Genomic DNA, 17,255 nt, shown 5'->3' on the forward strand with positions numbered 1-17,255 from the left:
CGTACGTTCTCAAAATAAAAAATGCGCTCCAGATCAAATAACGCGCTCCGCATACTGGCGCGCTGTCACTGTTCTGTCAGTGACACTGGTCGTTGTTGAGTTTTGGCACAAGGGACAATTGAATAAGAAGGAGCAGGACAAGTAGACCTGCATCTCCTACTGTTTTTGAAATAAAGACAGTCAGGAGGAGAGTGATGATGATAATATCTTGAAGGATAACAGAATTTTCAGTGCTTTAAAATAATAACTGTTACTATTAAAAAAAGCTGTATTTTATTCATTTAATTTTCAGTGTTTTAAAAGTCATTTCAATAAATAGCTAAATACCATGGGACTTCAAAGACAGATATTTTGTTGTAATGCATTTGTTCATTTTCAATTGAAATTAAAGCACATGTTTTCTACATATCCCATGATATTTTATTTTCTCTTATGAGGTGTATTACCAAAACACTCCGTCCATCTGCTCCTGGTCCGGCCCCCCTGTCAAATTTTAGAACCCTTTGTGGCCCACAAGTCAAAAAGTTTGCCCACCCCTGGTCTAAATTCTCTGCCTGGCATCACATCACCTGCAATATTAGAGGACTCTACATAATAGACCACTGCTGTAACACCATCAAGAAAGCCTACCACTTTATTCACCACCCACACAGGCCAAGGAGCATCTATGGAAAAGAGTGAACAGTCGACATTTTGGGTTAAGACCCTTCATCAGGACTGGATAAAAAGATGAGACGTCAGACTAAGAATGTGTAACAGGACGGTGGGGAGTGGAGGAAGTACAAGGTGGTAGGTGATAGGTGTATGGGAGGGGGAGGAGGGATGAAGTAAAGAGCTAGGAAGTTACTTGGTGAAAGAGATAAGGGCTGGAGGAAGGGGGAATCTGATACGAGACGGTAAAAGACAATGGAAGAAAGGGCAGGGGGAGGAGCACCAGTGGGGAAGTGATGGGCAAGTAAAGAGATAAGGTGAGAGAGGGAAACAGGAACTGGAAACTGATGACCAGCTAACTTATTTTGTTGTGACATCAATTACAAGTGAAACTTTTCGTAATCTCATATGGGGTGATAACAGTTTTTGAAACGGGTCATTGTAAGACTTCAAAAGCTCGCACAAAATGCTGGAGGCAACATCTATGGAAGAGGCCCTATCCCTAAACACATCTTTACCTCACCACCCCCGCTGCCCTGCTTTCTGTAGGAATCACTCTCTCTGAGATTTCCTTGTCCATTCGTCCCTCCCCACTAATCTCCCTACAGGCTCTTATCCATGCAAACGGCCTAAGTGCCCACACATCTCCTCCCTCATCTCCTTTCAGGGCCCCAGACAGTCCTTCTACGTGAGGCAACATTTCACCTGTGAATCTGCTGGGGTCATTTATTTTTGTGCTCTATTGTGTCATGTGCTTCCGATGTAGCATCCTCTACATTAGTGAGATCTGTTGTAAATTCGGGGACCGCTTTGTAGTTTTGTAGAGCATCTCTGCATCATTCACCACAAGTGGGACCTCCTGGTGGCCAAACATTTTAATTCCCATTCCGATATGTCAATCCATGGTCTTCTCTTGGGCCAAGCTGAGGCCACGCTCAGGGTGGAGGAGCAACACTTTATATTCTATCTGGGTACCTTCTGACCTGATGGCATGAATATAAATTTCTCCTTCTGGTGAAGAAAAATACCCCCCCCACTCTATTTTCCACTCTGACCTTTTACTTCTTCTCATCTGCCTATTACTTCCCTCTGGGAGGTCCTCCCTCCTTCCTTTTCTCCTATTGTCCACTCTCCTCTATCAGATTCTTTCTTCTCCCAGCCCTTGACCTTTCCCACCCACCTGGTTTCACCTTACTCCTTCCAGCTAGCCTCTTTCCCCTTCCCCCTACCTTCAAATTGAAGCTTCTCGCCTCCTCTCTCTCAGTTATGAAGAAGGGTGTCGGCCCAAAACATCGACTATTTACTCTTCCATAGATGCTGCCTGACCTGCTGAGTTCCTCCAGCATTTTGTGTGTTGCTTTGGATTTTCTCTTGTTTGTTAAAAACTCCCATACTGTTGATAATCACTTTCATCAAAAGGAAATCATGGAAATAAGAACATTGTGATAAAAAGATCAATACAGCTGCAAATAACACTAGGAATTTGGGAATTAAGTAAGTGGAAAGCAATGGCACTTGCAACTTACTCAAAAGAGAACTTTTATAAAGCAAACTCTGAAAAGGACACCTTGTTATCAATACCCATCAAGTACCAGTTCATAGAAATCCTTTTGCATTTAACAGCTGTAACATTAGCAAATTGTGTGGCCATAAAAAAGATCTGCTACAGCATAAAGATGCAAAATGTCTAACTTTCTGAAAATATTGTACAGATTGCTAAGTAGACATTGGACCACTACCTTTTAACTTTTCCATAACTATCAGGTTCTTGAACCAACCTGCAGAACCCTAACTCCACCTCAGCACTGGAACACAACAGACCACCTCTTGCACTACCATGAACTTTTCTTTGATTTGCTCTAAGGTCTTGCTTTGGCATCCAGTTTTTTATATCCCTTTTTCTTCAATGTTTTGTACAATTTATATTCTACTTAATTTATAAACTTGACAAATATGATTTATAAATGGCAAGCTGAAAGTTTGAAAGTAAATTTTCCTCACCTCTTGAAATGTTTGTGTGAGAGAACCATAATACACAAAGTTAATTTTTTCAGGTCGTGCATTTTGCCAAGCAGTAAAGATAGCTATTCAAAACTGACCAAGGCCTCATGCAACAAAGGCAAGATTATTAGGGCAGTTAACATTGGGAAGCTTATGATAAGTTTATATATTTTCAAATGTTTTTTTTTACCAGTACAGTACTAAAGTCTGCAAATAATAGATTTAGATCAACTGAAAGCATAAAAAAATACTTGGACCACTCAACAAACTGGATCCACAGAAAATTGAACTCATTGCAGCAGACAAGGTCATCCTTTTCTACCAGTATTTAACTGGTAGATCAGATCGCTCAACAATTAATAGTTAATAACTGTTACCTTTCCCTTTTTTCTTTGTACTTGTTCTTTTTCTTCTTCCATAAGCTTCATTGCCAGCTCTTTATTTACTTTTGGCAGTTGCTGTATATTGGAATATTAAAAATGAAATTAACATTTATACAAAATGCACGCATAGACTAAAAATTATAAAGGATCTCTCTGTGTAGATATTTATTAAACACTTGCTATTACTGTATGCAACTGTTAGGGAAAACTCAAAGCATCAATACTGAATACGCCTCCAGATTTAGTTAATTTGAATTATAGTGCAGTGTTACAAAAATTTCATTCTTCAACTGCATTCCTCAGATTCAAACAGAGTGATTTAAAAAAAAGCAACATCCAACAAATCACTTTAAAATATAAATCAATACTAAATTGTTCAATGTGAATTGAAACCAGAGAAAAAATTTCAGTGTGATCCATTTGAATTTTTATTATCAAAAATTTATAATTCATTTAAAAATATTTTCTAGTGTAATAACAGATCCTAGTCATAGTATCTGGGTGCTTGGCTTCAAAGTAAAAATCAATACTGTACCATTTACACTGAACAGCAGCTTCATACCTTAACTTGGACTCTTTGAGCACGGGTTTCCTCTATTTTCTGTCTGATCTTATCTTTTCGATATTCCTCATAAGCAAATGGATTTGTCATAGCTTTCACCTTTTAAATTATACAATTCAAGAATTAGAAACCTTCTATGGTAAATTGTATGAAAGATTATATTCCAACAGACCATTTCAAACTGGGATTTAATTGAAATAAATGCAAGATAAATAAGTTGATAACCTAGTCATTTTCATGCACTACAGGGTTATATTTAATTCTAAAAGATACAGCAGGGATGGTTCATTGAAAAACAGGATTTAGGACCCAACCCTGAATGCAACTGTATAGGCAATATTTGGATACCTTATGATATAGTCGAATGTCCATAAAGAATCCGTGCATGTATGCCCGCAGCAATGGAGTGCCAATAAGGTGAACAAGACCTATAGTTTAAAAAAAACACAGCACAAAACACTTATAACATTTAGAAAAAAAGTACTGCTGTAAAGAAACATTTACTTTTGTACAGTTTTTTAAAAAAAATCACTCTCCCAAAACTGTTGTAGTTCACTAAACTGTCTTTTTAAATGAAATGAGGGGAGATCCAGTAAGCATCTTCAAAATGCGCTTGTAAAATCGATACATTCTTTTAGTTCTCTTTTGAACCCCCAGGATAAACTGCAGGTTTAAAAATCCCCATCCAATTTACACCATTACAACACCAGAAATTGTACTCTATAACACAATATGACAGATTTAGTATCTGAAATTAGGAAGGAATATTTTCTCGTGACATGGAATAATAAAGAGTCCGACATGATGTTATTGCTGATGCTGGAACTTTGAGCAAAAACTGAGATAACGGGAGAACTCAGCAGTTCAGGCAGTATCTGCAAAAGGCAATAGAAGATTTTGGACAGAATGAAGGAGGAATTATTTCTAGTAGAAGGAAATATATTCTCTTGATGACTCTCCTCTCTCTTATCTTCAGGCCACTTGTTTTGGCATAATCAGGCAATGCCAAGTCCATTTAGAGCAACAATTTTGCTCAAATGCCTTTTAACACCAAGCTCCTTTACTAACATCCTCACACCATTAACATAAAACCAATAAGATAATTATATTGCTTTCAAGATATTCACATGCCCACACTTTCCTTACGTGCCTCATAGTCTGCACCATCTATCCATTCCCTATCAACCAAAAAAACAAAACCCGAATTATATATGCTGGCCAGCAAAAGGCTAAAAGGACAACTGAGGTTAAATTATGGTTGCTGTCCTAAGAACTCTGTCAGTCAATTTCTTTGCAAGTCAAATGTCTATTTTTTATAGTAAATTGGGCATATTACTCTACACACAAGTTATTCCTTCATTTCATCGAAACAAAGACATTACCCATAATTAAACTAATAGAAAATATATTGTATCCAGTCAAAAAATGAGTAAAATATTTTTCAAGCTTATAATAATAAAATGCTTCAAAACTGTATCCCAGAATCTGCATGAAGTTGGATTTCTGCAAGTGAGGCCATTGATAACCAAGTGCCCTATTCAAATTCATCAGTTTCAGTCATTAGTCTCCCAGGACATTTTGCTTATGTCCTCACCACTGTCCTTTAAGTTCCTCCATGGCATTTTATAATTCCAACTTTAGCACTATAGCTCTTGCCTCTTTATAGGCTTTGTAGATTCCTGTTTTCTTCTATTTCTGGAAAAGACTTCAATCATCTTTTCATCAAGTTTTTCTTTAATCATCCTACTAAGACTTAAGACATTTCAAATTTTCCCTAATACTCTCCCCATTCCCAACCCTTGATGTCCTCCCAGTGGTATATTTTCTATGCCAAAAGCATAGAAAGTACGAGATACTGTTGAGATACAAGTAGCACACTACACATTTAAACACTAAACTACTGCTGAATATGCAAGGATTCTTTTCTGCAACTATTTCCAAACATTATTATATTCAAAGCATCTTCCAGAGGATGGCCTTGAATCAACAACAAAAGACAGCCATCATGAACTCATGACTATAATATACAATTAAAAATTAAATGGATAAAATACTACACCAGGGCCATATTCCAAGCAGAAGGAAAATGACAAATATGCTAATATTGCTGAACAGATATTCTGTAATTAGCTTATTTGAAATATTTTATTTTCTTTATCTGATAACTTGTGCATGCACCAAGAAATGGCTAGAAGTAGGATCAGATACATTTTAAACACAATAAGTATCAAGATTACTGAGTTTAGTAACACTGAAGATAGAAGTCTGGATTATGTGTGAAATGTTGTCTGGTGTATCCAAAGGTCTGCTCTGACATTACAAAATACAAGCTTTATGAAGTTATGTTACTTGATACAATCAACTTCATAAAAGAGTTATACGGTCAAATGTACAAATAAATGACTAACACAACTTACCTAGGTTTTCTAAATCCTTCCTGGTGACAAATTTATAATCATCATACACTGTAGATTCTGGGTTTTCTTCTAACTCCTCTGTTAGGTTATCCAGGAATGAACACCAGCGGGGTGCAGGCCCCAATGCCTATGTTCCAATTGAAAAATAATAAACAGCCAAAATTACTCATTTTTTAAAATCTTCAGCATTAAAATTAGCACAAAACAATAAATTGATTTATACAGTACAAGGTTTATTCTGCTCATACTCAAGAGATTCACATTTTTTTAAGCTAGACAAATACGTAAACTCCAGTCCTGGCGTAGTTGTAATTTGAAGGCAGTTCTATTATTCACCAATATGTTACAGTACAGAAGAAGCAGAGTAAAAATGAGAGTAATGAGAGTGTTATCACAAATGATAGGCTCCCTCGACTTCCAACAAAATGCTTCTGATAGTGACTAAATGACATGTACACACGATATAAAATGGCTGACCTGATGGCAAAAGCCTAACAATGCGATATTAAGTAATCAACAACAGCTGTGGACTTACAACTAAGCAGTGAGAGCTGGGCATTAGAATATAACAAACCACATCAGGTAGAACATATCAAGCTTAAAAGATTCAATTTATGACTTTTCTGCCTTCATGTTTCAGGAGTGAACCGAGGTAGGCAGATTGCAAAACATGTATGATGAGGAGGGTGAGGGGACATGAGCAAATCCAGAAAAGTAACAGTTTATGATCCAAATTGTTCCTGCTTCCGCCCTCTACCTAGTGCCCATTAAAAGAAAATACTGGAAAAATTGTACTTACTGGAACATAAAATGTATTTATCTTAGGTGATTCATTGGCAAGAAAAAACATTCCTGCAAAAGTAAAAAATTCAAATTTATTAAATTCAGAGAAATACTGTAGATTGGTTCAATAAAACATGGAAAAGCTTTCATAAATGTGTGTTGGATCTTTTTCTGTATTAACACCATTCTCATAAACCTTCATTAAATCAGCTAACATTGTAGCAATAAAGGCATAATGAATATATAATTGAGCAGCAGCAAATTGAAAATCAGAAGCCTGAAAAGATGTAGCTAACCCACATTCGCCGTTTATTTGTTATATACACTGGAAAAGCACTAGACTTTTTTTAAAGATGGGACAGAGTTTGTCAAGTGTGTTCAGGAAAGTTTCTTTGATCAGTACACAGATGTCCCAATGAGAGAGTATGTGATACTTGATCTGCTAATAGGGAATGAGACAGGACAGGTGACAGAAGTTTGCACAGGGGAACACGTTGCATCTAGAGATCACAATTCCATTTCAAAGTAAACATGCAAAGAGATTCAAAGGAAGAAGGTTGCGAGTGGAACAGCTAAGGATTTTTGGAGAGAAGGCATTTTACTACTCGGGGTAAAGAGGCAAGACTGTGCAGGTGCACGACGTCAGTCACAAGAGCGGGAAATGTTTAAAAAGACCACCATATCCAGCGGGCAGCGGAGTGAGAGGGTAGCAGAGTGATAGGGCTTTGGCTCAACAGGCTTAGGTGGTAACGAGGCAAGGTAGGTTTACCTGTGTTAATTGCAGAAAGGAAGTATGTGCATGAGGCTGGTTTTCTGTGCTCGGTGTCAGATGTGGGAAGTCCTGAAGTCTCCCAGCCTCCCGGATGGCCATATCTGCACCCGGTGTATCAAGCTGCAGCTCCTAAGGGACCGCATTAGGGAACTAGAATTGCAGCTCGATGACCTTCGTCTGGTCAGGGAGAGCGAGGAGGTGATAGAAAGGAGTTCACACAGGAGCCACGGGAGACAGACAAATGGGTAACAGTCAGGAGAGGGAAGGGGAAGAGTCAGGTACTAGAGAGTAACCCTGTTGCTGTCCCCATGAAGAATAAGTACTCCTGTTTAAGTACTGTTGGGGGGAACAGCCTACCTGTGAGAAGCAACAATGGTCATGCCAGTGGCACAGAGTCTGCCCCTGTGGCTCAGAAGGGTAGGGAGAGGAAGAGATAGTCAGTATTGATAGGGGACTCTATAGTTAGGGGATCAGACAGGCAATTCTGTAGACACAGGAAAGAAACTCGGATGGTAGTTTGCCTCCCAGGTGTCAGGGTCTGGTATGTTTCAGATCGCGTCCAAGATATCCTGCAGTGGGAGGGAGAACAGCCAGAGGTTGTGGCACATATTGGTACCAATGACATGGGTAGGAAAAGGGAAGAGGTCCTGAAAACAGACTATAGGGAGTTAGGAAGGAAGTTGAGAAGCAGGACTGCAATTGTAGTCATCTCGGGATTACTGCCTGTGCCATGTGATAGTGAGTATAGGAATAGAATGAGGTGGAGGATAAATGTGTGGCTGAGAGATTGGAGCAGGGGGCAGGGATTCAGATTTCTGGATCACTGGGACCTCTTTTGGGGCAGATGTGACCTGTACAAAAAGGACGGGTTGCACTTGAATCCCAGGGGGACCAATATCCTGGAGGGGAGGTTTGCCAAGGCTACTGGGGAGAGTTTAAACTACAATTGTTGTGGGGTGGGAACCAAACTGAAGAGACTAGGGAAGAGGCAGCTGGCTCACAAATAGAGAAAGCTTGGAGACAGTGTCTGAGGGAGGATAGGCAGGTGATAGAGAAGGGACGCACTCAGACCGACGGTTTGAGATGTGTCTATTTTAACACAAGGAGTATTGTGAACAAAGCGGATGAGCTTAGAGCGCAGATCAGTACTTGGATCTATGATACGTGGCCATTACAGAGATTGCTCGGGGACAGGAATGGTTACTTCAAGTGCTGGGTTTTAGATGCTTCAGAAAGGACAGGGAGGGAGGCAATAGAGGTGGGGGCGTGGCACTGTTGATCAGAGATAGTATCATGGCTACAGAAAAGGTGGACATCATGGAGGGATTGTCTACAGAGTCCCTGTGAATGGAGGTTAGGAACAGGAAGGGGTCAATAAATTTACTGGGTGTTTTTTTATAGGCCGCCAATAGTAACAGGGATATCGAGGAGCAGATAGGGAAACAGATCCTGGAAAAGTGTAATAATAACAGAGTTGTCGTGATGAGAGATTTTAATTTCCCAAATGTTGATTGGTATCTCCCTAGAGCAAGGGGTTTAGATGGGGTGGAGTTTGTTAGGTGTGTTCACGAAGGTTTCTTGACAAAATATGTAGATAAGCCTACAAGAGGAGAGGCCGTATTTGATTTGGTATTGGGAAATAAACCTGGTCAGGTGTCAGATCTCTCAGTGGGAGAGCATTTTGGAGATAGTGATCATAGTTTTATCTCCTTTAAAATAGCATTAGAGAGAGATAGGAACAGATAAGTTAGAAAAACATTTAATTGGAGTAAGGGGAATTATGAGGCTATCAGGCTGGAACTTGGAAGCTTAAACTGGGCATAGATGTTCTCAGGGAAAGGTATGGAAGAAATGTGGTAAATGTTCATGGGATATTTGTGTGGAGTTCTAGTCAAGAAGAATCTAGTCAATCTAGTCAAGAAGAAAAGAAAAGCTTACGAAAGGTTCAGAGAGCTAGGCAATGTTAGAGATCTAGTAAATTATAAGGGTAACAGGAAGGAGCTTAAGAAGGAAATTAGGAGAGCCAGAAGGGGCCATGAGAAGGCCTTGGCAGGCAGGATTAAGGAAAAACCCAAGGCATTCTACAAGTATGTGAAGAGCAAGAGGATAAGACATGAAAGAATAGGACCTATCAAGTGTGACAGTGGGAAAGTGTGTATGGAACCGGCGCAAATAGCAGAGGTACTTAATGAACACTTTACTTCAGTATTCACTATGGAAAAGGATCTTGGTGATTGTAGTGATGACTTGCAACAGACCGAAAAGCTTGAGCATGTATATATTAAGAAAGAGGATGTGCTGGAGCTTTTGGAAAGCATCAAGTTGGATAAGTTGCTGGGACCGGATGAGATGTATTACAGGCTACTGTGGGAGGTGAGGGAGGAGATTACTGAGCCTCTGGAGATGATCTTTGCATCATCAATGGGGATGGGAGAGGTTCTGGAGGATTGGAGGGTTGCGGATGTTGTTCCCTTATTCAAGAAAGGGAGTAGGGATAGCCCAGGAGATCAGTAGTGAGAGTTATAGGGAGGTATTCTATGAGACCAGATATGAGTATTTGATAGACATGCACTGTTTAAGGAGAGTCAGCATGGCTTCATACATCACACTCAAAATGCTGGTGGAACGCAGTAGGCCAGGCAGCATCTATAGGAAGAAGTACAGTCGACGTCTCAGGCCGAGACCCTTCATCAGTCCTGTATTTTGTGTGCGTTGCTTGAATTTCCAGCATCTGCAAATTTCCTCATGTTTATGGCTTTGTGCATGGTAGGTCATGTCTAATCAATCTTAGAGTTTTTTTTTCCCAAAGGAAGTTACTAAGAAAGTGGATGAAGGAAGGCAGTGGATGTTAGCAAGGCATTTGACAAGGTCCCTCATGGGAGCTTGGTCAAAAAGGTTCAGTCGATTAGCGTTCAAAATGAGGTAGAAAATTGGATTAGACATTGGCTTTGTGAAAGAAGCTAGAGTGGTAGTAGATGGTTGCCTCTCTGACTGGATACCTGTGACTAGTGGAGTGCTGAAATGATCAGTGCTGGGTCTGTTGTTGTTTGTCATCCATATCAATGATCTGAATGATAATGTGGTTAGCTGGATCAGACTTGCAGGTGACACAAGGATTGGGGGGTGACTTTGACAGCAAAAAGGTCATGGCTTGCAGTTGAATCTGGACCAGTTGGAAAAATGGAGTGAAAAAACAGCAGATGGAATTTAATGCAGACAAGTGTGAAGAGTTGCACTTCAGTTGGACCAACCAGAATAGGTCTTACACAGTGAACAGTTGGGCACTGAGGAGTGCTGTAGAGCAAAGGAATCTGGGAATACAGGTTTGTAATTCATTGAAAGTAACATCACAAGTAGATAGGGCCCTCAAGAAAGCTTTTGGCACATTGGCCTTCAGAAATCGAGGGTTGGCCAAAGGAATATAAAAGCAGCAGTTCCACAGCATATATTTTAATTTCTTTGAAAAGAAATTAATGAGGAGATTCACCAGGATGTTGTCGAGATCAGAGGACTTTAGATAAGGGGAGAGTCCAGACAGACTACAGGTATTTTACTGTGAAGTGATGAAGGCTGAGAGGTAACCTCAGGAGGCATGTAAAATAAGAGGCATGGATAGGATCGAATCCTTTCACCATGGTAGGGACATCCAAGAGTAAAAATTTAAGATAGGGAAAATGTTTTAACAGGGAGTTGAGGGGACAGGTTTTACTTTCATCTATACAGAGTAATTATATTTAGAACTCTCTCAGATTTGGTGGAATGAGATAAAATTTTCATATTAGTAAGACAAAGGAGATGGTGAAAGACTTTAGGAAGACCAAGCCTGCATTGCTTCCTGTTACTATTGATGGTGAGGACATGGATATGGTGAGAACCTACAAATATCTGGGGGTGTTCCTGGATGACAGACTTGAGTGGAGCATCAACACAGAGGTCGCGTCCAAGAAAGGTCAGAGTTGCCCCTACTTCCTGAGCAGGCCGAGGTACAGTCAGCCCTCCTTATCCACAGGTACCGCATGCGCGGATTCAACCAACTGCGGATTGGGAAAACCCAGAAGTTCTCTCTCCAGCACTTGTTGTTTGAGCATGTAGACTTTTTTTGTCATTATTCCCTAAACAATACAGAATAACAACTTTTACATAGCATTTACATTGTATTAGGTATTATAAGTAATCTAGAGATGATTTAAAGTATATGGGAGGATGTGCATAGGTTACCGCAGATTGGGAATCGAAATAAAAACGGAAGTTCTCTAAGCTGGAACGGGTACATCCGGTATTGTCCAGCGTTTGTCTTATTCTACAGTATATATTTTACCTTTCTATGCATATAAAACACTTAAGAAACGTATGTATTATAATAACTAAACCACTGCGTTGCTTAGTAATAACTGTAGCCTTCATCCAGGCAGGGCCTTCACACGCTCCATTATTCTCACTTTATCCTTTAAAATTGTTCCAATCATTGACCAACTGTAGCCTAACACCTTTCCAATGACTGATGGCGTTTCACCTCTTTCTGATCACTATTATTTCCATTTTATTTTCAATCGTGATTGTTTTCCTTCAACGGAACAGAAACAGTGTGTAATTTCTTTTGGAATCAATAAAGTAACTATCTATATTCAAGAGCCATGTACTTAAACATGCAAAGTATAGATCGATACAGTCATAGTGCAGACAAAAGTGATTAGTGTAGATGGACAAAGGATAGGATGGATATGGTGGGCTGAAGAAACAGACTCACAACAGGAATCTGATGTCTTCCAGTTATAGAATATGAAAACAGAATATTTACTGAATCAATGCAAGACAATCTACACACAGAAATGAGAATTAATTGTATACAGCTTTCAGTACTTCAACAGTTTAGAGCAAGTTATTTTTAGGACCAACTATTCACATTTCATTTGTACTAGAATTGTACACTATTCTACAAACTACAGAACTGGAGAATGTCTGTTTGAAAGAAAACACACTGAAAAGTTGGCTTGGACATCAGTAATAGATTACATATTTGAATGCCATGGAAAGAATTAATTATAAGATTACAGAACCAAGATATTCTTTACCTCCCACAAGTCTTCCAAGATGAGTAAAAATGATAAACATTTAATAAATGAAGATAAGAACAGATAAATATTTCACAAAATGATGCATTTGCTTCTTGAAAGCATGAAATATAAAATGCTAAAGATACAGTCAGTTTATATGACAATGTACTCCCAGTTAGATTCAATGAGTCTGAAGCTTCAGAGTCCATATCAAAACACATTGAATAATAAGTGCCTTTCTGGTTGACGTTGAATTTATAAACTAGATCGGCGTATTGGCGTATTGCTCATGTGGCTCCATTGTTTAAAAAGGGTTCTAGAAGTAAGCCTGGCAATTATAGACCTGTCAGTTTGACATCAGTGGTGGGTAAATTAATGGAAAGTATTCTTAGAGATAGTATTTATAATTATCTGGATAGACAGGATCTGATTAGGAGTAGCCAGCATAGATTTGTGCGTGGAAGGTCATGTTTGACAAACCTTATTGAATTTTTTGAAGTAGTTACGAGGAATGTTGACGAGGGTAAGGCAGTGGATGTAGTCTATATGGACTTCAGCAAGGCCTTTGACAAAGTTCCACATGGAAGGTTAGTTAAGAAGGTTCAGTCGTTAGGTATTAATGCTGGAGTAATAAAATGGATTCAACAGTGGCTAGATGGGAGATGCCAGAGAGTAGTGGTGGATAATTGTTTATTGGGATGGAGGCCGGTGACTAGCGGGGTGCCTCAGGGATCTGTTTTGGGCCCAATGTTGTTTGTAATATACATAAATGATCTGGATGATGGGGTGGTAAATTGGATTAGTAAGTATGCCGATGATACTAAGATAGGAGGTGTTGTGGATAATGAGGTGGGTTTTCAAAGCTTGCAGGGAGATTTATGCTGGTTAGAAGAATGGGCTGAACGTTGGCAGATGGAGTTTAATGCTGAGAAGTGTGAGGTTCTACATTTTGGCAGGAATAATCCAAATAGAACATACAGGGTAAATGGTAGGGCATTGAGGAATGCAGTGGAACAGAGAGATCTAGGAATAACAGTGCATAGTTCCCTGAAGGTGGAGTCTCATGTAGATAGGGTGGTGAAGAAGGCTTTTGGAACGCTGGCCTTTATAAATCAGAGCATTGAGTACAGAAGTTGGGATGTAATGTTAAAATTGTACAAGGCATTGGTAAGGCCAAATTTGAAATATTGTGTACAGTTCTGGTCACCGAATTATAGGAAAGTTATCAATAAATTAGAGAGAGTGCAGAGACGATTTACTAGGATGTTACCTGGGTTTCAGCACTTAAGTTACAGAGAAAGGTTGAACAAGTTAGGTCTCTATTCATTGGAGCGTAGAAGGTTGAGGGGGGATTTGATCGAGGTATTTAAAATGTTGAGAGGGATAGATAGAGTTGACGTGAATAGGCTGTTTCCATTGAGAGTAGGGGAGATTCAAACGAGAGGACATGATTTGAGAGTTAGGGGGCAAAAGTTTAAGGGAAACACGAGGGGGTATTTCTTTACTCAGAGAGTGATAGCTGTGTGGAATGAGCTTCCTGTAGTAGTAGAGGCCAGTTCAGTTGTGTCATTTAAGGTAAAATTGGATAGGTATATGGACAGGAAAGGAGTGGAGGGTTATGGGCTGAGTGCGGGTAGGTGGGACTAGGTGAGATTAAGAGTTCGGCACGGACTAGGAGGGCCGGAATGGCCTGTTTCCGTGCTGTGATTGTTATATGGTTATATAGATCCTGTAAGATTCACAGGTAGCAATCTTCCTACACAAATGAAATTGAACTTACCAGAGTTAGGATAAAGGCAAAGGTCATTGATTTCATGCTGCAATTCAATTGAAGTGAATATTTTTCCCTGAAAAAAAACCATTAAAAATTTCTGGTCACTAAAACATTAATATATTTTGACATTTCTTAGGTCACATTGATCTTTCTATACTTCCTCTCTGTATACCAATCTCTGGCCCCAAACAATTTTATTGATCTCATTTTATCTTCACCTCATCTTTATAATGCTGCTTGAAACAAAGATGACTACATAGGTAACTTGACTCATCAGTTGTGCAACTGTTGGATAGGAACTTTTGTTTAGCCAGTTTTATCTAAATAAGGAGAGATTCAAACATCAAAGGTGCAGAGGAACTTAGGAGTCCTTGTGCAAGACTCCCAGAAGGTTAATTTACAGGTTGAGTCTGTGGTAAAGAAGGCAAATGCAATGTTGGAATTTATTTCATGGGGAATGGAATATAAAACCAAGGAGATAATGCTGAGCCTTTATAAGGCACTAGTCAGGCCGCACTTGGTGTAATGTTAAGTTTTCGGCCCCATATCTCAGAAAGGATGTATTGTCATTGGAAAATAGTCCAGACAAGGTTCACAAGAATGAATCCAGGAATGAAGGGGTTAACATATCAGGAGCATTTGACAGCTTTGGGCATGTACTCACTGGAATTTAGAAGAATGCGTGGGGATTTCACCGAATGTTGAAAAGACTAGACAAGATGGATGTGGTGAGACTTTTTAGAACAGAGGTGAAGAGGAATTTTGTTTTAGCTAAAGAATGGTGAATATGTGGAATGATCGGCCACAAACCGGTGGAGGCAAAGTCCGTGGGTAAATTCAAAGCGGAAGTTATCGATTCCTGATTGGTCAGGGCATCAAGGGATATGGTGAGAGGGCAGGTGTATGGGGTTGAGTGGATCCGGGATCAGCTGTGGTGGACTCGACAGGATGAATGGCCTAATTCTGCTCGTGTCTTATGGTAATGGATTGCTATAATTAACGCTTTAATGATTCTTCTGATACTGATTCTATTAGTGCTTACGTTCTGAACATGTTGAGCTCAAAGCAAGGTACCAGTGATGCACAAAACTGAAATTTCTAAACAGTACTAAAACTGGAGACGTGGTATCAGTCAGAATAAAAATAGGTAGGCTAGCAGAATGGCCAGATGATGCCTAACACAGTGACATGAAATATCTGTTAGAAATAACTTGCAGAGATAATGGACGTTAAATAAGCAACTTCATAGCTTATGCAGGAGCAGAAGGGTCTGGGTGCACACATGTAAAGACCTTTCAAAGTGGAATGATAAATGGAAAGAAGGGTTAGTGAAGTAGGAGATTCAGGCAAATCAGCTGAAAAAAAACAACAAAATCACAGTAAGTTACATAATTCTTTGAGACATTAGTTAGCCCGCAACAAAATTACTGTTCCAATTCTGGTCAGCACACTTTGGGAAGGATACAATGATTCTAGAGAATTCAGATATGAAGACATAAGTTATAACCAGACCAGAAAGGCAGTCACCCATTTGTAACAATGCAGCTGAGAAATTCAATGAGGTATACAAGATAAAGATGGGCTGAAGCAGAGTAACAGACAGTTTAAGGACCAGTGGTGAGAACTTTAAAGTGATGGGCTAAAGACACAGGTGGAATGCAAGGAAAGAGCCAGTGAAAGGTTATGACCCGCAGCACAGTGCTTGCAAGAGGATGTCAAGCGCGATAATGGGTCGAGGCGAAGTAAGTTACCTGTGAGGAATAGAATATTTGTGTGTGAGGCTGGAGTTCTGTATTGGGTGTAGGTTGTGGGAAGTCTTGGGGACTCCCAGCCTCCCGGACAGCCACATCTGCACCAGATGTGTTGAGCTGCAGCTCCTTAGGGACTGGGATAGGGAACTGGAGATGCAGCTCAATGACCTTCATCTGATCAGGGTAAGTGAGGAGGTAAGAGAGGAGCTATAGGCAAGTAGTCACACCACGGCATTGGGAGACAGATAAATGGGTAACAGTCAGGAGAGGGAAAGGCAGGAGTCAGATACCAGAGAGTACCCCTGTGGCTGTCTCCCTTAACAATAAGTACTCTGAGTACTGTTGGGGGTGGGGTGGGGAAGCAACAGTGGCCATGTCTCTGACACAGTGTCTGGCCCTGTGGCTCAGAGGGCAAGGAAAGGAAGAAGGACGCAGTAATAGGGGACCCTATAGTTATAGTTAGGGGGTCAGACAGGTGTTTCTGTGGATGCAGGAAACATGGAAGGTAGATTGCCTCCCAGGTGCCAGGGTCCATGATGTTTCTGGTCATGTCCACGATATCCTGAAGTGAGGAGGTGAACATCCAGAGGTCGTGGTACATATTGGTACCAACGACATAGGTAGGAAAGGGGAGGAGGTCCTGAAAATAGACTATAGGGAGTTAGGAAGTTGAGAAACAGGACCTTGAAGGTAGTAATCTTGGGATTACTGCCCGTGCCACGTAACAGTGAGTATAGGAATAGAGGGAGGTGGAGGATAAATGTGTGGCTGAGGGATTGGAGCTGGGGGCAGGGATTCAGATTTAGAACCATAGAACATTACAGCACAGAAACAGGCCTTTTGGCCTTTCTTGGCTGTGCCGAACAATTTTTCTGCCTAGTCCCACTGACCTGCACCTGGCCCATATCCCTCCATACACCTCTCATCCATGTACCTGTCCAAGTTTTTCTTAAATGTTAAAAGTGAGCCTGCATTTACCACTTCATCTGGCAGCTCATTCCACACTCCCACCACTCTGTGTGAAGAAGCCTCCCCTAATGTTCCTTTAAACCTTTCCCCCTTTACCCTTAACCCAGGTCCTCTGGTTTTTTTCTCCCCTAGCCTCAG

General features: G+C 40.2%; 1 protein-coding gene across 3 annotated transcripts in view; it reads right to left on the reverse strand.

Moving 5' to 3' along the window:
* Positions 1-17,255, reverse strand: part of nol10 (nucleolar protein 10) — a 113,503-nt gene that overhangs the window by 16,410 nt on the left and 79,838 nt on the right. For all 3 annotated transcript variants that reach the window (XM_073056913.1, XM_073056914.1, XM_073056915.1), the window contains 6 exons: positions 14,404-14,470; positions 6,814-6,866; positions 6,015-6,141; positions 3,946-4,025; positions 3,598-3,696; positions 3,030-3,110 (listed from right to left, as the gene is read on the reverse strand). In XM_073056913.1, the coding sequence (XP_072913014.1) occupies positions 3,030-3,110; positions 3,598-3,696; positions 3,946-4,025; positions 6,015-6,141; positions 6,814-6,866; positions 14,404-14,470 (507 nt within the window). The remainder of the gene's footprint in view (positions 1-3,029; positions 3,111-3,597; positions 3,697-3,945; positions 4,026-6,014; positions 6,142-6,813; positions 6,867-14,403; positions 14,471-17,255) is intronic.

The sequence above is a fragment of the Hemitrygon akajei genome, chromosome 9, assembly GCF_048418815.1.
Source record: "Hemitrygon akajei chromosome 9, sHemAka1.3, whole genome shotgun sequence".
Lineage (NCBI taxonomy): Eukaryota > Metazoa > Chordata > Chondrichthyes > Myliobatiformes > Dasyatidae > Hemitrygon > Hemitrygon akajei.